The following is a 21,991-nucleotide window of genomic DNA, read 5'->3' as shown; positions in this document are numbered from 1 at the left end:
GCCCTGAGTTCAAACCCCAGTATCACCACCAAAAAAAAAAAAGTTAAAGATTTGCATACCATCCTATACAGGGAAAATTATCTTAGGAACTTTAACCATTTAGATGGAAACCCAGTTCAGATAGAAACTTCAAAACAAGCCCAGATGAGCTTAGACCAAGGTACAGCAGAACAAGTACCAAATAACTAACTACTCCTGGCTTCTCTTTTGAAAAGGGATCCCAAGGGAGATCCCTGCTAATCAAAGAGCAGACAGTGGGAAAAACAAAGGCTGCTGATAGCAAAAAGCAACAAAGCCCATCCACTAGTTTATAAATCCACCAGAACGTCTGAAGCGCAGCAGGAACCTGGACTTCTCAGCTCTCCCACTCCTGCCCAAATCCCCAGATACACAAATGCCTTTAGCACATACGTCAAGGGCCCGTTTCATCTACTCTTGCTGCTACAGAAACTATGCTTTGCCATTTGTATAATGACATTAAAAAGACCCAACTCTGTGCAGGGCACAGCGGTACGTGTCAATAGTTCCAGCACTTGGGAGGCTGGGGTTGGAGGGTCACTTGAGCCCAGGAGTTTAAAGCCAGCCTGGGTACCATAGTGAGGTCCCCAACTCTTAAAAGAGACCTGACTCAATCAAATTTCAAATTTTAACAGAGCTGTTTGTGTGACATTGACATTGGCTGGTATTTCCATATTATCTTTTCTGGAATGAACACATACATTTCAACTTAAAACACTTTTCTGAACAGAAAGTCAATTTTGGAGTTCTGTTGAATGGTTCTTTGCTTGAAATGGGAAGAGGATGGGTTGGGGTAGGAATCAGAGAAGGTAAGAGCAGGGGTACACTGAGACTTCTCCCAGCCTCTTGCTACCTAGAACATGGCAGAACAATAGCAGGTTCTCCCAGGGGGCAAATTTTTTCTGTAAAGTGTCAGACGGTAAAGATTCTGGGATTTCCAAACCACAGGGTCTTGAACCCTGCTGACAGAGCAGCCATGGACAATATGCAAAACAAATTGGTATGGCATAGTATTACAATAAAACTTTATTTACAAAAACAGGCCACAAGCCAGAACTGATCTATTAGATCTATTTGCTAATCTCTGTAGCGGACTATTTGGTACCTGAACTTTCAAATCAAAGTTCACACCTTCACAATAACAAACCCTATGCTGGGAGTGGTGGTGCAGGTCTGTAAGTCCAGCACTTGGGAGGCTGAGGAAGATCAAAGTCAAGATGGATGCCAGTGGTTCACGCCTGTAATGCTAGCTACTCAGGAGGATCACAGTTTGAAGCCAGCTCAGGCAAATAGTTCTTGAGATACTATCAGAAAAATATGCAACACAAACAGGACTGGCAGAGTGGCTCAAATGGTAGAGTACCTGCCTAGCAAGTGTGAGGCCCTAAGTTCAAACCCCAGTACCACCACCAAAAAAAAAGTTCAAGCTTCAGCCAGAGCAACATAGTAAGACCCTCTCTCTCTCTCTCTCAAAAAAAAAAAAACACCTTATTAAGTGTTGCCTGTAAGAGGATGTGACACCTACCATGTATAGAAAATCTAATAAAACGGACCAAGAAACATGAATTTTACCCAGAAATGGGATCTTCTTTGTCCTTGCCCACGAAATCGCCTGAAGTTTTCCCAGTGTTCCCCTGATTCCAAAGCCTCCAGGCACGAGAACACCACTGAAATCAACACAAGATGAAGGTAAAGCTTTTAAAACCCGTGCATTCGGTCATTCACATTTGCCGGTCCCAAATGCAATGCTAGGCCAATCACTGGTGAGCGTGTCTGAGGTGTATTATCAAGACCAATGGCACCGGTACACGTCCTGTATCTTCTTCTCGAAATCCTCTCAATGTTATGAAGAAGTTATGACAATTTATGACCACTGACCATGACAGATATTTTCTTTCTTTCATTTTGTGGGACTGGGATTTGAACTCAGGGCTTTGTGCTTGCAAAGCAGGCTCTCTACAGTTTGAGCCACACCTCCAGTCCATTTTGCTCTGGTTATTTTGGAGATGGGGGTCTCACAAACTATTTGCCAGGCTGGCTTCAAACTTCAATCCCCCTGATCTCAGTCTCCTAAGTAGCTGGGATTACAGGCATGAGCCACTGGCACCCAGAAATAGATATTTTCTGATAGATCTTTGTGGCATCCTCCCATCATAACTGGAAAACTCAATTAAGAATGCCACTGAAGGTCAGGCATGGTGGGTCACACCTGTATTCCCAGCTACTGGAGAGGCAGAAATGGGGAGAATTGAGAGTTAAGGCCAGCCCAGGCAAAAAGTTAGTGAGACCCCATCTCAACCCATAAAGCTTGGTATGGTGGTGTACTCCTGCCATCCCAGCTATGCATGGAGGTATAAATAGGAGGATCACCGTCCAGACCGCCCCAGGCAAAAACACAAGATCTTATCTGGAAAATAACTAAAGCAAAAAGGGCTGGGAGAGTGGCTCAAGTGATAGAGCACTTGCCTAGGAAGCATGAGGCTGTGAATGCAAACCCCAGTACCACCAAAACAAAAATAATAATATAATGTCACTGAGAGCCAAGCATGGAGGTGCACACCTCTAATCTTAGCACTAGGGGGATGGAAACAGGAGAATCATGAGCTCCAGGCCATGTCTCAAAAAATAAAGAATGTCACTGAGGGCCGGAGGCAGGGCTTAGTGGTAGAGGCCCTACCTCACCTGCTGGAGGCCCTGGGCTCAATCCCTAGCAAAGGAAGAAAAGAAAGCTACTGAGAAGAGAGCACTTCAAAACACTATTATTGAAAAAAAAAGTTAAGATCAAAAAGAGTTAAATTGCCAGGCACCAGTGACTCACACCTGTAATGCTAGCTGCTTGGGAAGATAAGATTAGGAGGATCGAGGTTCGAGGCCAGCCCAGGCAAGTAGTTCGCAAGCCCCCCAACTCCAAACTAACCAGAGCAAAATGAACTGCAGGTGTGGCTCAAGCAGTAGAGCACCTGCTTTGCAAGAGGCAAAGCCCTGAGTTCAAACGTCAGTCCCAACAAAAAACAACAAAAAGTAAAAAAGAGTTAAACCGGTCAAATCAGCCTACGATTACTATTGCTAATTAAGAAGCAGTGAATGAAAAGTTCCTGACTGTAGACTCTCTAGGCAAACACTCTCAGGTGCAAAGACTAGAGGCGTTCAAGAGAAAACCCAGGAAGGTCATGGGAGCCTCACGGTACAATGCTGCTCCCAGCAGTTTGGTCATTCACTGATGAAATAAAAGCTAAAATCAAAAGACGTGGAAAAGAAATCAAGAAAGGCTGTCATGTTTGCACTTGAACACTGTGTACATAATAGTCACCTTTGCGTCCTTCAGTAGAATTCACTTTCCCCTCTAATAGTCTCCCCATCTTCCCCACATGACACGTGTGAACGTGGCACAACCACCTGCAAAGACCACAGGGACTCTTAGCCACCTTTCAAAATGCACAGAGCTGAGTAACTGGGGAAGTGGAGTAATTACAGAGAAAGCACGGTGGCACTGCCCTAACAGCGTGGACAGTCCCTGGTACTCACTCGGCTGTGCACAGCTTCTGCCAAGCTTTGTGGAATTTCACAGGGTCCTCAGTTTTGGTGATCTGCTCCAGGTCAATGGAGTCTATGTACTAAAAAAAAAAACAGCCAACAGATTAAAGGAACATTTAATCCAACAAACACTCCAAAATGGTCCAAAACCATGACACAGTTATTCAATAATTTCAGATGTTCCCAACTTACAATGATAAACCCACAGTGAGTTGAAAATACTGTCAGTCAAAACTGCATAGGCCTTGCCGGGCGCCAGTGGGTCACGCCTGTAATCCTAGCTACTCAGGAGGTAGAGATCAGAAGGACTGTGGTTCAAAGCCAGCCCTGGCAAATAGTTCTCAAGACCCTATCTCCAAGAACCCAAGACAAAACAAGGCTGGTGGAGTGGCTCAAGGTGTAGGCCATGAGTTCAAATTGCACGGGTACACTTTCACACATCATAAAGTCAAAACATTGTAAATCGAGCCCATCGTAAGTGAGAGTCTGCACTTATTATGCAACCACTGCACTGGCACTGGGAATTGGAAAACATGATCCTGTTTTGTGGCTTTTCTAATGTTTCAGGAAGATTAAAAAAACCAAATAAAGAGACATCCACAATATATGACAGGCAAAGAAGGAAATGTTGAGAAGTCACTAGAAACTATACCTAACCTGGAGCTGGACCCTGGAGGAAAGAAAGGGAAGAATGAGATTTGGGGAAATGATGTCCCAAAGCCAAGCCCCGAGGAATACAAGTGTGTGTGTGTGTCTGTCTGTCTGTCTCTGTGTGTCTTTGTGTTGGGAGGTGGCCAGGAAGGTACACAGGAGATAAAGGGAAGAAAAGAGAAAGGTATGAAATCTCAGACAAAAGAGGGAGAAAGTGGTGGCCACTCTGAGACCTTCAAAAGAGGCTCTAGGCCAGGTGTGGTGAAACATCAGTTTAATCCCAGCATTTAGGAGGCTGAGGCAAGAGGATCCCATGTTCTAAGGCAGCCTGAGTTGCATAGCGAGACACTGTCCCCAAAAATAAAAAGGGGCTCTGCCAAGTGAGAGGACAGATCTGATTAGTCAGGAGGAAGTAAAGGATGAGGCTGAGAAGCTGTACACAGAGTTTCAACTTCAGCCACTTGCAACAGACAGTGTGTCTCCCCAAATTCCTGTTTTGAAATCCTAACTCCCAATGTGGTGGCCTGAGGATGTGGGGACACTGGGAGGTGATTAGGTGAGAGTGGAGTCCTCGTGAATAGGATTAGTGCCCTTATAAAAAAGAAGCACTGGAGACCTCCCTCACCCCTTCCTCCATATGATGACATGAGCAGAAGACAGCCACCTGGGACTTGAAGAGGGCACTCGCCAGAACATGCTGGTACCTTCATCTGGGACTTGGAGCCTCCAGAACTGTGAGAAATAGATTTCTCTATTGATAAGCCACCCAATCTATGCTACTCTGTTATAGACACTGCTGAAAGGTCTTAAGCAAAAGGATGATAGGGACAAAGAGAACCAAGAAAGAGGAAGATCACTGGTCAGTGTGGAAAACGGAGGAGATACTGGTAGCCAGAAACCAATGAGGAAACTCTGCAACAAGCCAGGCCAGATAAACAAAATCATACTTACTGGATGCTAATGTCGATCAATTCTATTAAATGAAACATTAAGAATACCAAGTCCTATGTACATAACACTCCAGACATACCTTTATTATCTTAGTATTACTTTAATGGACTTTACTATCTGAGCCAGGCATGGTGGTACATGCCTATAATCCCAGCACTCAGGTGGTTCAAAGCCAGTCTATGCTACATAGTGAGACCTGGTCTCACCCAAGTCTGGGGTTGTAGCTCAGGGACACAGTACTTGCCTAGTGAAGTGTGCACAAGGTCCTGAGTCTGATCCCAGCACCACAATAAATAAATATGGTAAGGCTTGGTTAAATTATGATATACCCATTCCATCCATCATTAAGTATAAATGCAATATACAGAGAGAAAGATCGATCTGTATATCCAACAGAGAAGGGGGCTTCCAGGGAGGAGAAAGCTTCTGCTTTCTGCAGTTTACACTTACGCTTTCTTTCAATTTTTCACACTGAGCACATACTACTTCTATATTTAAAAAAGGCAAAAGCTACACTCAGGCTGTATATGATAACCACACCATCCACACCATAATAATGGTTTTCAAAATGGAGTGATCATTGTTTGCCAGATATCATTCCTCCATGCTAGAAAGCGGAACATAACATTTTTAAAATCTGGATTATCCTCCAATGCTAAAGAGAAAGAATGTTTTCTTTTTTTTTTTTTTTTTTTTTTGCGGTACTGGGGTTTGAACTCAGGGCCTACACCTTGAGTCACTCCACCAGCCCTTTTCTGGGATGGGTTTTATTCGAGATAGGATGTCATGAACTATTTGCTGGGGCTGGCTTTGAACCAAGATCCTCCTGATCTCTGCCTCCTGAGTAGCTAGGACTGCAGGTGGGAACCTCCGGTGCCCAGCTTAATTATTTTCTTGTCAGGCAAATACAATGTCCTTAAGTGAGCATGAGGCATCTGTTTACCTGGATATGCTAAGTCTAATTTCAGAAATGTGCCTTGAACCTGTGTGCAGAGAAAAGTTAACCCGACAGGCCTGACTGCTGTCCTTGAAGAGGCCTGCCTGCAAGACTGGCGGTTGGCTGGCATCTTGAAAGTTCTTTTGCAGGAGGGTTCCCCACCACTCCAGGCACGCTAAGAGAGGCTCAGGGTGCCTAGCATGTTTACACAAACATGGGTTACGCTGGGTATATGCTTTTTTCTGATAGCTGGAATTTTAGTATGAGGTAGGCAGAGGGTGCTCACGTGACCAGCCCCCAGTACAAAGCCTGGGCATGGGCTAGGATATGCAGCATTTGCCCAGCATGCTGGAGGTCCTGGGTTCCATCCCCAGCACCAGAAAAAAGGAAGGGAAGAAAGAACAAAGGGAGGGAAGGAGGAGAGGAAGCAGGGAGAGGAGAGGGGAGAGAGAGAGAGAAGGGGGGTAGGGAAGGAGGGAGGAAGGGAACAAGGAACAGAGGGAGGGAGGGAGAGAAGAATGAGCTGAGTCTATAATCTGAGCGTCCCAAGTACAGAGAACTTCCCAGTTGTGGCAACTCGTTGCTCGGGGAACCCAGCTCCATCTGTGAGACTCCCCTGGGGCAGGCCCTTGCCCCTCTTTTCCCCCAGACTTCATCCCACTGGACTTTTCCCTTAGCGGATTTTGTTTTCTATTCTTTGCCTAGGATACGTCTTAGCTGTGACTACTATCGTATGCTGAGTCCTATGCATTCTCCCAGTGAATCACAATCCTGGAGGTGGTCTCAGGGACCCTCCGACACTTTGAAACACAAGTGAGTGACTGAAGTGTTCAGAAGAGTAGGCCAGGACTCACCATCAGATTCAGCTTGTGGTTGACGGCCAAAGCTGAGTGTTCCAGGGCTTTGAACACGGAGGCATAGCAGTCCCTGAGTTTGGTGTATTTACCAACCAGGGCAATGGAGCAGGTTTTCTGTAACCTTTCGTACCTGAGAAGCAAGAACAGCTCAAAGTTTATATGTCTGTGAGACACCATCACCATTGCCCTTATTCCAAGGCACTTTTACAACCTTAGGAGCAAACACACTTGACCACAATCTCCCCTCCGAAGAGCTAACATCAGTTCATCAAACAGCTTTCAAAATCATAAGAAATCTCAATGTTGCCTTAGATAGGTGGGTATAGATAAAAATGGGACAGTGTATCAGAGGAAAACTTAAAAGCATTCAAAACAAAAAGATTTGTTAAAGTATCTCATAAACAGGAACTGTTCATAAATTAGTTTATAAGGTGACTCTGTAGAAGAAAAATGCATTTGACTTGTCAATCGGAAACAGTGCAATATTAACTCTGTAAGGTGACATTGTAGAAGAAAACGCATTCAAATTGTCTGTATTTAAAAATTATTACATTCCCTGCTGGCCCACAAAAGTCTGGTTATTCCATGGCATGCCTGAAGAATGGTGCTAAGAGAACTATTTAAAATATTACAAGCCATTTAGATCATTTTTATGAGAAAATTCCATTCTACAAAAGACATTCAATCACATGTCACCATTAGGGACCCAATCTTTAGTGTTGCTTTTGTCAGGAAATCTGTTCACTGAACATGAAAAATATGTGATCTGGTATTAAGTATGTGGAAATGTCACTTTGCGGGGGGTAAGATTTTAGGGCTTTGAAGCAAGCCCTTCCTCAAGCACCTTAGAAAAATGTTACCATCAGACTGGTGGTGGAGTGGCGCATACTGGTAGAGTACCTGCCTAGCAAGCACGAGGCCCTGAGTTCAAACCCCAGCACCCCCAAAAAAAAAAAAAAGAAAAAGAAACACCAGACTGGTGGAGAAAAATGTACAAGAAGCTAAGAGATCAAAACTGCCAGGAAAGGTGACTTTCTAGGAAGGTGACTAAAGTCTGTGCAGTTAGACATAATGCCAGCTCTCAATAGGGGATGTTCCAAGGAGTGGCCCACTAGGGCTGGCAGTCACAGCTGTCTCTGTGCCCTGGGAAGGAGGCGGCACTGGAGTTAACAGTCGGTTCCTCCTTCCACTCACTCATGGCTGGTCCTCCCAGGACAGGAGGAGTCACTCGGTGGAGGGTGGGAGATGTGAGTCCATGGCACAGGGGCAGGTCCCTTGGGCTCCCCTCTCTTTCCTTCTCAACCAAATGTCACCCTCTTGTGCTCTACACAGCTATGGCCTCTGAGCAGCCCAGGGCTTCCGTCATCAAGGCTTCTCCTTTGAAATCTCATTGACACCTCATGTCTCTCTACAGACTCTAGTGACTCTAGGGACAGCAGCTACACAATGGTCATTCTACACAGCCAACGTGCTGGAAGACCGTGGTGAGTTGAATGAGCCCCCACCGGGCTGGGGACTAGCTCAGTGGCAGAGCTCTACCAAGAGGCTATGAATACGACTTTGTGTAGAAAAACAGATCTTGGCTGATGTGATTAAGTCAAAGATCACCCTGAGCTCATCCTACACTATGGTGGACCCTAAATCCAAGGTCAAGCTTATATTGACCTTTCTTATAAAAGAGAATAGGAGACACAGGAAGAAGCTGATGAGGACACAGAGGTAGAGACTGGTGTGATGCAGCCATGGCCATGGAACACCAATGATAGGGGACAGCCACCAAAGGAGAGGGGCATTGGCAGACATTCCTTCAGGGCTTCCAGAAGGAACCAACCCTGTGGATGCCTTGATTTTGGACCTCTGACCTCCAGGAATGCTAGAGAACGAATTCTGTTGTTTTAAGATGCTCAATTTGTGGTAATCTGTTCCAACAGCCACAGGGAACTAATACAAAGATCAAACATTTGACTGTAGAAAGTTTAGAAGCATAAAGTATAATTTAAAGCTATTTCCAGTGGAAAAAAATTTTTAAAAAAACTTCTAGTGCTAAAGAGAATCAGCCCCAAGCTACTCAGAAAATCCCTGCAAAATGACTACCAACTCTGTAAGCATTCTAGAAGGTACAGGCTTCACTATGTCACCATTCATAAGCTTTAGTCCTCATTCGACTTGCCCCAAAAAGTGTAAAGCATTTTTTAAAATTTTAAGTGAGCCAGGAGCCAGTGACTCACACCTGTAATCCTAGCTACTCAGGAGGCAAAGATCAGGAACATCGAGGTTCGAAGCCAGCCCAGGCAAATAGTTCGCGAGACCCTATCTCAAAAAACCCTTCACAAAAATAGGGCTGGTGGAGTAGCTCAAGGTGAAGGCCCTGAGTTCAAGCCCCAGCACCAAAAAAAAAAAAAGAAAAGAAAAAAACAGGTGAAGGGGATTTAATTTCCATGACTTCAAATTATACAAACTTTGCTTAATACAGTTATAGGCCAGGCACAGGTGGCTCACTCCTGTAATCCTAGCTACTTGGGAGGCTGAGATTGGGGTTTGAGGCCAGACTGGTCAAGAAAGTTTGTGAGACCCCATCTTAACCAATGGCTGGGCAAGGTGTTGTGTGCCTGTCATCCCAGCAAAGGCAGGAAGTGTAACATAGAAGGATCATGGTCCTGTCTGGTCTAGGAAAAAAAGGAAGACCCTATCTTCAAAATAACCAGACCAAAAAGGGCTGGAGGCATGGCTCAAGTGGTAGGGTGCCTGCCTACTTAAGCGCAAAGCCCTGAGTTCAAACCCAAGTACCACCAGAAAAAAGGAAAAAATTAGTAGAGTTACATTAAAGCTAAAACCCACCAGGAATTTTAATCATGATGTTGAATATTTGCTAACTGCAGGACAGAACAATAATGATGGCATAGCTGAGACTTCCATTCAAAAGGCTTTTCTTTGGGAAATGGTAACCAAATCTTAAAAACAAAACAGAAAAGCCTGCAACATTTGAAATTGCAAAATAGGGCTGGAGGCATGGTTCAAGCAGTAGAGCACCCGCCTAGCAAGCGCAAAGCCCTGAGTTCAAACCCCAGTACTGCCACAAAAAAAAAAAAAACCTGTAAAATATTTTGTGACCAAGAAAGAAATTAGCCAGGTGAAGTAGCACATGCTTGTAATTCCAGTGCTTGAGAGGCTAAGGCAGGAAGATCAAGAGTTTGAGGCTAGCCTGGGCCACATATACATACATACATGTATATATAGAGGGAGGGAAGAGAAAGAGAGACAGAGAGAGGGAGTGCCATGGCAAAACCCTATCTCAAAAAAAAAAGGAAAGAAAGAAATTAATACATAAACCAAAATCCTTCTGGAAATAAAAAGATTCCTTCCAAAACCCAAATTCCTTCAGTTCACTTGGTTTAAGTACAGCAAAGTCAAAGGCACCAGAAATCTTCAAAGAGTACAGTAAAACGTCAGGAGGGGAGGGTGAAAAGAGAGGGTGAAGGGCAGGGTAAATATGCTTGCAATACTTCACACACGCATGTATAAAAACAGAAAAATGAGCCAGGCGCAGGTGGCTCACACCTGTCATTTTAGCTACTCAGGAGGCAGAGATCAGGAGGATCACAGTTTGAAGTCAGCCTGGGCAAATACTTCAGGAGACCCTATCTCAAAAATACCCATCACAAAAAAGAGCTGGCAGAGTGGTTCAAGTGGCAGAACACCTGCCTAGCAAGCGTGAGGCCCTGAATTCAACTCCAGTACCAACAAAAAACAAAAGAAGAAAGAAAACAGAATAGAGTGAGAATTGTTCAATAAAGGGAGGGGTAAGAAAGAGTTACAGAAGGGTGAATTTGATCAAAGTACATTACATGCATGTATGGCAATATCACAATGAAACCCCTTTGTACAATTAATATACACTGATAAAGAAAAGAAAGATATGCACATATGAATAATGAAACAATAAAAAAAAGAAAAGAAAGAAATTTTTTAAAGGGGAAAAAGTAAAACATCATAACAATGTATACAGCTTTAGTTCTATCCAGACCAAAATGTACACATACACAATGCCAAATATGGCATACTGACCCTCTAAAGCAGGTCTGAGTCCCAGTCCCAAACTCAGGAATTATGAATAAGTACATAGTGATTCCTCTCACATACCTGTCAGCCATATTTCTCCACCTGTAAAGCAAATTACTTGAAGAATCAACAACGGGCAGGTCCAGTCTCTCTTTAAAATACTTAACAATGCCTTGTTCCTCCAAAAGCACAGGCACTCGGTATATGGACGAAACATCATGGATACACATGACCTGGTAACGACAATGAAACATCATAGTTAGACTATGTGATTGACTCAAACATGCCACAAGAATAAGACAAAACTAGAGAGACTGGCAGTTTAATTCATATCGATATAAGAAAAGCAAGAAGCCAGTGCCAGCAGCTCACACCTGTAATCCTCACTACTCGGGAGGCTGAAATTGGGAGGATCACAGTTCAAGGCCAGCCTAGGAAAATAGTTCTCAAGACCCCATCTTCAAAATAATCAGAACAAAATGGACTTGAGTTGTGGCTCATTTGGTAGAGTGCCTGCTTTGCAAGCACAAAGCCCTGAGTTCAAAAATCCCAGTCTCACCAAAAAAAAAGAGAAAAGAAAGAAAGCTTGGCACAGTGGTGCACACCTGTAATCCCAGCTACTCAGAAGGCTGAGGCAGGAGGATAGTGAGTTCGAGACCTACCTGGGCTGCATAGTGAGACCACATATCAAAACAGGGCTAGTGCAGTGGCTCAAGTGGTAGAGCACCTGCCTAGCAAGCGTGAGGCCCTGAGTTCAAGCCCCAGTGCCACCAAAAAATTAAAAAATAAGAAATAAACAAACAAACAAAAAAACCAGTAGCCTAAACAAGAGTAAGAGGTTAATTGGATTTAAAACTGATTCATTCTTCTACTCCTGGAACAATGGATATGAATGCTCTCGTAGATAGGGTCAGAACTGCATGGTAGGACGCCATGCTGGTGTGGAAGAACTGGTGTTAGAACACACATGCTTTGTATGTCAGTACCCAAGATGCACTGCCCAAGGTGCCAGCTTGGAAGTCAGAGTTAAAGCAGGAGCACTGAATAATACGCCTTGCTTCTAGTGGTGTGGATGTGGTTTATTTGTTCCTTCATTCGTTGTTGCTACTACTCTAGCCGCTTTTGATGACAGCCTTGTCCCCTGCTCCCTTTATTTGGGTACGTTTACAAGTGCACACTGACCACCATAAAATGAATGACACCTGTTAGAATACCTTTAAATAGCAGTTTGTGCCTGGCTGTAATCATTCTTCACACTAACCCTAATGGGATTTCAACGTGCACTCCACACATCTGAGGCCTTGGAGGCCTTAGAGGATCCGGCCACACTGTCAATAAGTGCCAAGAAATGCTTCTGAGTTTTCCCCAACCTAGAGCTATGAAGTCAAGAGTTCTCAAGCTGTTCGAATACTGCCACCTTGATATTCAGACTACAGTGCCTCGCTTGGGCATTCACCAGAGCCATTCTAAGTGCCAAGATATCACTGCTACGGGGCTCTACCCCAATTACTAATTAAAACTAAATCTCAGGCCGGGGTGTGGCTCAGTGGCAGAGCACTTGCCTAGCATGTGGATGGCTCTGGGATCAATCCCCAGCACCACAAAAAAAAAAAAAAAAGAAGGAAGAAGGAGGGAGGGACAGAGGGAAGAAGGAAGGAAGGAAAACCCACCTATAATCCCAGCAGTCAACAGGCTGAGGCAAGATGATCACTAGTTCAAGGCCAGCCTGGGCTACAAAGTGAATTCCTGTCTCAAAAAAACCAAAATTGCTAAATCTCTGGAGAGCCACCACACCCACAAGTGCAAGGCATGGAATGTGGAGTTATTTACTCATTTATCCTTAAGGCCAGAGAGAGATTTTTTCCAGTATCATGGTAATGGACCACATCCACAGAGAAGCTTGCAGCCCTCCTCGCAATACAGATGAGAAGACTGGAACTGAGAAGTAAATTAACTCACATCAGAAAAAACTAGCCTGTGGACTGCTAGGATAGCCGCTTCAGAACCCACTGTTCTGTACACTAGAGGCTCTATATCTGCTCTAAGGTTTGCACTACATCTCTTTTCTCACAGCTCTCAGCAATCCAACCTGAAAAGCTTGATTTATCCTCTTCTATTTTGGAAACTAGGTTGTATTTGCTTAATTTACAACACAAAGTGTTATCTACCAATAGGAAGGGTACACAAAAGAACTGCACAAAAATAAAATGGCATAACAGACAAATACAGGAAAGTCCCTTGCTTTTCAAAGTACTTCAGACCTGTGCACTAACTGAAGCACCAGGCAAGGGGTCCCTCATCGGCCCACCCCCCGACACACAGAAATCCTATCAAATGGTTTTCAGACTCAGAGAACCCAGAATCACATGAAAAAAAGTTTCTGCCAAACCTCACCCTTTTCCTGAGCACCATTAATATCGCCATTCATAAACTACAGCTAACGCCAATCCTTGTACCCAAGCCTTATTGGGTACAAGAGATGGAAAGAAGGTAAGAGGTGGAAGGAAAAGAAAAGCAAACTAGCAGAATACCCAGGTGGGAAGTCCTGTAGAACAGAGGGCCTAAGTCCAAAGCATGCTACAGTTTCTGTAGCAATGAAGTCAACTGAGGCCACTGATGTGATCAGAAGACATAGTGCCAGCGTCAACGTACTCATGTCGTTAGAGTGAGTGAAGCTGTTAATAGGCACAAAGCAGAAATGAGCGAAAGCAGTAGTGTCCACAGGAAAGACAGGGTAAAAAGACATAAGGGACCTTCACATCGTTCCCTTGCTAAAAATTCATCTGAGAACTAAAAAAGCTCACCCTGGGCTGGGCACGGTGGCTCGCACTTATAATCCTAGCTACTCAGGAGGCAGAGATCAGGAGGATCGCAGTTCAAAGCCAGCCCAGGCAAAAAGTTGGAGAGACCCTATCTTGAAAAAAAACACACCCATCATAAAAAAGGGCTAGTGGAATGGCTCAAGTGGTAAGAATGCCTGCCTAGCAAGCGTGAAGCCAAGCTCAAACCGCAAGAGATAACCACCCTGGTTTAGGGCTTATAATTAAAGGAGCAATCATGCAAAGAAACATGTATTGTAGCTAAGTAATCAAGAGTCTCAAGATTGGCATGTGCTTGTAATTCCAGCACTTAGAAGGCTGAGGCAGGGGGATCATGACCTCAAGGCAAGCCTGGGCTCCAGACAGAGACTCTGTCTCAAAAAAAATTTTTTTTTTAAACTTAGGCTTGAGGTGGTTGCTCATGCCTGTAATCCTAGCTACTCAGGAGGCAGAGATCAGGAGGATCATAGTTCGAAGTCAGCCCAGGCAAGTAGTTCACAAGACCCTATCTCAAAAAAAATTCATAAAAAAAAAAGGGTTGGTGGAGTAGCTCAAGGTGTGGGCCCTGAGTTCAAGCCCCAGTACCGAAAAAGAAAAAAAAAATCCTAGCAACTTGGGAGCCAGAGATCAGGAGAATCGCAGTTAGAGGCCAGCCTGGGCAAAAGTTCTCAGGACCCTGTCTCAATCAATAAAAAAGCTGGGCTAGGTGTCGCATGCCTGTGATCCCAGTTATGTGGAAAGTGTAAACAGGAGGCTCACAGTCTGGCCCAGCCCAGGCATAAACATGAGACCCTATTTGACAAATAACTAAACCAAAAAGGGCTGGGGACGGGGGGTGGGGGGTATCAAGTGGTAGAGCACCTGCCTAACCAGCATAAGGCCCTGAGTTCCAGCCCCAGTATCACCCAAAAAACATTTTTTAAAAATAAAAGTCTTAAGATTGTTCACTTGGGCCGGCAGATTAGCTCAAGTGGTAGAACACCTGCCTAGCAAGTGTGAAGCCCTGAGTTCAAACCCCAGTACCACCCAAAAAAAAGACTGTTCACTTAACAGCTAAGGAGCCTTGGCTAAATAGGAGTCCCCCAAACTTTGCATGAATGCCATGAAAAGTAATACAGTAATTGTAGAGGTATAAAACGTTGGTATCAGCAGAAGTGCCTGTAAGACAATAAAACCCAGAGGAGCAAGCACCAACCTGTTCAGGGTTCACATGACAAAACATAGAAATCTTCTCCTTCACGGCCATCTCGATGGGCGTTGAGCTTCGGCAGACAATCTGTGAAAGCCAGTTATGCACAGGTCAGCAAGCAGCAACCAGCTGTTCCAGGTGCCATTTTCAGGAAGACACTATATTCAATTCTTTTTACTATAAGAGACTTGACCAGGTATGCACTGTTCACTCTGGGCATCCCAGTGCACATCAGAAATTGGCCTGAGCACTAATACTAATTAAATTCAACACAGCTCTACCAGTAAAACCTCAAAACATCAAGACGCCTCTGATGAACAGTCAAGGCTCAAAGGTGTTGCTTCATTAAATACAAGAAAACAGCTAGATCAGGGGTTTGACAAACTGTTCCTCTCAATGGCTAGACAGGAAGTATTTGCAGGTCAGGCTCACTCTCCTGCTACTCATCTGTGCCAAAGCAGCTATAAACAGGTATGTAACTGAATGGGTGACTGTATGCTGATAAATAAATCCACGCAAACAGGCAGCTAACGTGTGAGCTAGCCCAGCCTATTGGTGATAACCAGATTACCTGCTATGAGGACTCATTAAGGTTTAGACTAAAAATCAGAGAGGTGACAGCCTGTCCTAGCAGGATCACAGGACAATCTCAAGATCAACCTTCATTCTAAAGGGTCCTGGAATCATAGAGCTATCAGATGACAGCCCAGAGGAGAACAAATGGCCAATTTAAGGATAAGGAAATAAGCCCTGCCTAGCTCCCAGATACAAAAAGCTTACTGTCGTAATAATCATTTGAGAGTTTCAAAGGACTTAGATGATTTTCAAGATTAAGGGGTTGGGGGACTGGAGGTGTGGTTCAAGAAGTAGAGAGCCTACTTTGCAAGCATGAAATCCTGAGTTCAACTCCCCAAAAAACAAGTCAATTAAGGATATAGCTCAGTGGTAGCGAACATTCTGGGGTTCCATTTCCAGAACCAAAAAAAAAAAAAAAATGTTAGTGGATGTCACAGATTGTGACACAGAGGTCCTACTCTAAGAGATCCTTAGTGACAAACTTACACACTGTGCTCAACTCACCAGATCTGGAGACAGGCCCAATCCCCTCAGAGCACGGATACTGTTTTGTGTGGGTTTGGTTTTTTGTTCTCCCGTAGCACTGGGCTGAAAAAGAAATGGGTCCCTGTCAGTACACTGGACATGTGGCTCTTCTGCATAAGTGTGGCTCACCAGTTTCATATGTGGGACACACAAAATACCATAGGAAAACTGATCAAAGCTGCTGTCCACATACTGTCAGGAAAGCCTACCTGTGGAACAAGGCTGACGTGGATATTATAGAAATTCTCTCTTTTTGCCTTAAACTGGAATTGTCTGAACGCCTCCACAAATGGCATTCCTTCAATGTCACCAGTGGTACCTCCCAGCTGGAAAGGAAAAACAAAAATACGACACGAGTGAGCAACCATCTTCCACAGTACACAAACCAATAGAAAAGTTCCTAGTAAACTGAATGTTTAAGAACCCAGGTTTGATATTCGCACAATAAATAAATTTATAAAGCAGTTTATAAATGCTTAAAATCATTAAATTATACACTTAAATGGATGAAATTTTATGACATATAAATTAGTTTTTTTTATAGCACTGGGATTTGAACTCAGGGCCTCATGCTTGTTAGGCAGGAGCTCTACCAGGGCCTCATGCTTGTTAGGCAGGCGCTCTACCACTTGAGCCACTCCACCACCTTGACAACCTATAAATCAAACCTCGATGAAGCTGTTAAAACAAAAAAGATAACTACTGTGCATTTAACAGGGAGATGAAGTAGAAGGCAACGAAAATGGAAACTAGAAACTGAAATATGAACAAAGGGTGGTTAGCATGCAGAGAGAGAGAGGATGGAGTGTGACACAGGTAAACCGGTAAGCGAATAAAGCCAAATATTACGAAGGGGCAAGAGAGGGGTAGCGTGGCTCAAGTGGTAGGCTCTGCTTCAAACCCCAGTCCCACCAAAAAAACAAAACAAGGGAAAAGAGGAGATGGCCCAAGTGATAGAGCACCTACTTTGCAAGTGCAAAGCCCTGAGTTCAAACCCCAGTTCCACCAAAACAAAACAAAAAAAAACAGGAAAAGAATCAAGGAGGGCTTTAAAAAAGAAAGTTCAACCAGGCCCCAGTGGCTCACGCCTATAATCCTAGTTACACAGGAGGCAGAGATCAGGAGGATTGGGGTTTGAAGTCAGCCCAGGGAAATAGTTCCACGAGACCCTATCTTGAACAAACCCTTCGCAGAAAAGGAATGGTGGACTGGCTCGTGGTGTAGGCCCTGAGTTCAAGCCACAGTACTGCAAAAAATAAAATTCATAAAACTATAAATCACAGAGGAGCAAGATAAGCTAATTTCTAGCAATGGTCCCAGTTGGAAGGTAGACCTCAAATCCAGTGACAATGTGAAAAAGATAAGAACCACCTGGTTCTGCCTGGATTGCTAGATCGAAATACTGACTTTCTCTGTCTCCCTCCCTCCCTCCCTCCCTCCGTCTCCCTCCCTCCCTGTCTCCCTCCCTCACTCATACACACACACACACACACACACACACACACACACACACACGTGCCTACATGTCTCCTTGCAGGGTTGGCACTACTAGAATTAAACACTATTATTAAAACATGCTGGCTTTCTGAAACAATAGTATCAAAAGCTCCATGAATATTCCTGGCTGTAATCCTTCAATAAATGTCAATTCAACTTACAATGTGTTTCCAACAAGGTTGCTTAAAGCATTTCACGTTAGACTAAGATAAAATTTGCCTTAACATTCAGCCTCAATGCATTAAATACTGAAATACAATCACAAGAGTTTTCAATTAATTTTCTAGCATTCTCGACTTAACTTGAGCAGGGTACCTGTGGCTCAAACCTGTAAATCCTAGCTACTCAGGAGGCAGAGACCAGGAGGATCTTGGTTCAAAACCAGGCAGAGCAAACAGTTCTGCAAGACACCTGGCTCAAGTGGTAGAGCACCTGCCTAGCAAGTGTGAGGCCCTGAATTCAAACCCCAGTACCACCATAATAAATTAATTAATAAATAAACAGACAGAGTAAAACTTGAGCACTTAAGTGGAATGACTGGGTGTTGGGGAGAGAGGGAGCACAATGAGCCCAGTTCCAGAATTTACCATCTTCTAGGGCTTCAGCTACCTGGATGGATCTGAAATCTACTTCTAACTCTGTCCTCTCTTGCCAGAACTGCTGAGTTCTGAAGCCAACTTGTCCTGACAGCTTCAATGGCTCAACAAGTACTCAAACTTAACATGCCCCAAACTGAACTCTTGTCCCTCCAACCTAGAGTCTGTTTCTCTTGGAGCTTCCCCACATCAGCAAACATCTCTTCCCACTAAGTGGAAATCATCCTTGATCCACAGCCTTTTCCTCATGCAACCCAGGATGTCTCTAAAACCTCTTGTGAGACAGGTGCCGGTGGCTCACGCCTATAATCCTAGCTACTCAGGAGGCAGATATCAGGAAGATCGCAGTTCGAAGCCAGCTCAGGCAAGTAGTTCACAAGACACTATCTCAAAAAAAAATAACATCATGAAAAAGGGCTGGTGGAGTGGCTCAAGTGGTAAGAGCTGAGGCCCTGAGTTCAAACCCCAGTGCTGCAAAAGTAAATAAATAAAGCTTTAAGGGCACACATTTACATATTACCTATTTTTGTTTCCATGCTATAATTAATGGAAGAGTTGAATGGTTGTGATAGCAACTTTCAGACCCGCAAAACTCAACACACCTATTTACCACCCAGCCCTTTACAAAGAAGGTGTGCAGCCCTCCAATCCAAATGTCTCCCCAGCTTCTACCTTCCCATACTCCAATCAAACCATTTGTCCCACAATGGCAAATTGACATTTTAAAAATTCAGAATATGCACCTGGGCATATACCTCAGTGGTAGAGTGCTCACTTAGCATGTGCAAGGCCCTGGATTTGATCCCCAGTGCCACAAAAAGGAGGAGGACGGAGGAGGAGGAATTCAAAGTATGTCTCCCCGGTGCTGATACCCTAAGCACCTGCTCAATGCTTCTCTGATCATGGTCCAGCCCTTCGCGGTCTCTAATCCTCCCGTGCACCATACTCTGCTCTGTGCTCCAGCCCTACCGGACATCCCGGGTCTTCCTTTCCTCCTGTACACCCTCCACCCCTCCTTCCTCCTCCACAGCTAGCTCTCTCTATCCTCAGCCTGGGAAAAAAGAGTGTCTCCTTCAGAGAGGCTGAATGGGCCCGAAACAGCCTGCACGTGGCTACCCCCTCACGACACAAGTTGCCACAATTTCATTTCTGACCCCACTAGGCTGTAAGTCCCGTGAGGCCACGTGTCCAGCACCCTGCACACAACACTAGGGGTTTATGTTAGTGGGCTGGATGGGACAGAAAAGTCTGGAGATGCAATATAAAAAATAAATAAATATAAGAAATTCAATATAAGCTCTAAGTAACAGTGTTGAGTACCTGTCACCCTAATTTTGTTGGAACCAAACCAAGGAGTCTCAAGACCACCTTGCTATGGAAGAAATTATTCTTAGGGCTGGTGCAGTGGCGTAAATGGTAGAGCGCCTTCCTAGCAAGCATGAGACCCTGAGTGCCACCAAAAAACAGGAGGGGGGGAGAAAGATGGAAGAGATGAATCTGAATGTAATCACTTTCGTAAATGCCACAGTGTAACCCCGATACAACTGTAATATGCTAATAAATAAATAAATAGAAGAAAAAATTTAAAAAAAAAACATTTTCAAAAAAGTAAATATGGAGAACAAAACTTTAAACATGATCCATTTCTGCCTTCATGTGGTCTAGGGTGGTACTGCATTTTCTCAAGCCAATGGGAAAATCTCTGGGTCACCATTACCATTGTGTTCAGAAACTTTAAGCAGTCCCCTCTTACCAGAGGTTCATTTTCACAGTTTCAATTATTCACAGTCAAAGTCCAAAAATATCAAATGGAGAACTCCAGAAATAAGCAATTCATAAGTTTTAAATAACTTGCATTATGATATATTGTTATAGTTGCTCTATCTTATTGTTAGTTATTTTTTTTTTTTTTTTGCAGTACTGGGGTTTGGACTCAGGGTCTACGCTTTGAGCCACTCTACCAGCCCTTTATGAGATGGATTCTTTTCGAGATAGGGTCTTGCGAACTATTTGCCTGGGCTGGCTTCAAACCACGATCCTCCTGATCTCTGCCTCCTGAGTAGCTAGGATTACAGGCGTGAGCCACCAGTGCCCGGCTTATTCTTACTCTTTTACTGTACCCAATTTATAAATTAAACTTTATCCCATGTATGTATGTATAGAAAAAAAAAGTACTATATGTAAGGTAGTACATTCACGGTTTCACACATCCAAGGAAACATCTGGGAACAGAGCGCCCACAGATGTGCCAAGCTGGTTTTGCCTTTACTGAAGGAGTCTTCTTTTTGAAAGAAAAAAAGAAAGCATTTAGCCCTTTAAGCCAGGTATAAATTATTCCAAGTTCACACTTAGACGACCTGCACTCCATGAATGAGAGAAACCTCTGAGCTCCACTGGCCTAAGAGAAATGAAGGCTGCACCTGCTGAAGGCTTTGGAGGCACTGAGACAGCTCCTCTGTGCTTAAAACTAAAAATCAGCTATGTCAGTCTTACTGTGATGCACAGACACGACTGTGGCAGTCACTCTAAAAAAGACCCACAGAGGATGTCTGACCTAGGACCCAATAATTAGCACATGTAAACATCAGGCTTAGATGGAGAAGTGGGGCTTCTCCTTGTCAGTTTCTTTTTTCCATGACATTAAAGCTCTAGCTCATGAGCGCAGGAATAAGGAAAGTCAAAGCCATCCTCACATCCTTGGTAGCTGTCTCCGGGGCTAGTCTATATCAAGCGCTAAATTAATGGTTGTTAAGCCAACTAAGTCAATTTGGGGGCAGAATAAAAAATAAACAAAAGCCAGGCATCATGGCACATACTTATAATCCTAGCACTCAGGAGATGGAGGCAGGAGGAACAAGAGTTGGAGGACAGGCCAGGTGCCTATAATCCTAGCTACTCCAGAAGCAGAGATCAGGAGGATCGAAGTTCAAAGCCAGCCCCAGGCAAATAATTCTCTAAACCCCATCTCCAGGGAAGAGTGGTTCAAGTGGTAGAATGCCTGCCTAGCAAGCATGATGCCCCAAGTTCAAACCCCAGTGCTGCAGAAAAAAAAACAAAAACTAACAACAGACCCCACCTCCAAATAACCAGAGCAAAATGGACTGGAGGTGTGGCTCATGCAGTAAGAGCGCCTGTCAAGCAAGTGTGAGACCCTAAATTCAAACTCCAGTGCCATACCCCCCCCCCAAAAAAAAGCTGGTAAAAGCCAGGCACAGGGGCAGGCACCTGTAGTCCCAGCTGCTCAGGAAGCTGAGGCAGGATGGTTACTTGAGCCTAGGAGTTCAAGTCTAGCCTGGTAACATAGTGAAACTCCCATCTCAAAAAAAAGAGAGAGGGGAGGGAGGGAGGGAGGGAAAGAGGGAGGGAGGGGGGGGAGGAAGGAAGGAAGGAAGAAAAAAGTCAGGTGCACAAACCTCAGAATAAAATATAAAAGCTTTGTTCAAGGGTGATGATTCTCAGGACTAGGGATGTAGCTCAGTGGTGGAGCACTTGCCAGGCATATATGATATCCTGAGTTTGATCCCTAGCATCACTAAATAATTAAACAAGTAATTAAAAATTAGAAAGGAAGCATTCCTTCTTTCCTCAGTGTAAATTAGGAAAGAAGAAAACACCCAGGGAGTTGGGATTTTTCTTTGATGTTTTTTGGGGTTTTTTTGGTGGGACTGGGACTTGAACTCAGGGCTTCATGCTTGCAAAGCAGGTGCTCTACCACTTGAGCCAGTCCTCCAGTTCCACCAGGGAGATAAAACTGTGTACAGAACCCCACATTATACATTATT

At 44.2% G+C, this 21,991-nt stretch overlaps 1 protein-coding gene across 6 annotated transcripts in view; it reads right to left on the bottom strand.

The window, feature by feature from the left end:
* Positions 1–21,991, bottom strand: part of Ctps2 (CTP synthase 2) — a 103,035-nt gene that overhangs the window by 64,253 nt on the left and 16,791 nt on the right. For all 6 annotated transcript variants that reach the window (XM_074063668.1, XM_074063664.1, XM_074063666.1 and 3 more), the window contains 7 exons: positions 16,326–16,442; positions 16,096–16,179; positions 15,022–15,102; positions 11,089–11,240; positions 6,946–7,078; positions 3,544–3,632; positions 1,591–1,685 (listed from right to left, as the gene is read on the bottom strand). In XM_074063668.1, the coding sequence (XP_073919769.1) occupies positions 1,591–1,685; positions 3,544–3,632; positions 6,946–7,078; positions 11,089–11,240; positions 15,022–15,102; positions 16,096–16,179; positions 16,326–16,442 (751 nt within the window). The remainder of the gene's footprint in view (positions 1–1,590; positions 1,686–3,543; positions 3,633–6,945; positions 7,079–11,088; positions 11,241–15,021; positions 15,103–16,095; positions 16,180–16,325; positions 16,443–21,991) is intronic.

Source organism: Castor canadensis, chromosome X (genome assembly GCF_047511655.1).
Source record: "Castor canadensis chromosome X, mCasCan1.hap1v2, whole genome shotgun sequence".
Taxonomy (NCBI): Eukaryota; Metazoa; Chordata; class Mammalia; order Rodentia; family Castoridae; genus Castor; species Castor canadensis.
The sequence above is the reverse complement of the archived record's forward strand: the minus strand, read 5'-3'. Positions and strand labels throughout refer to the sequence as shown.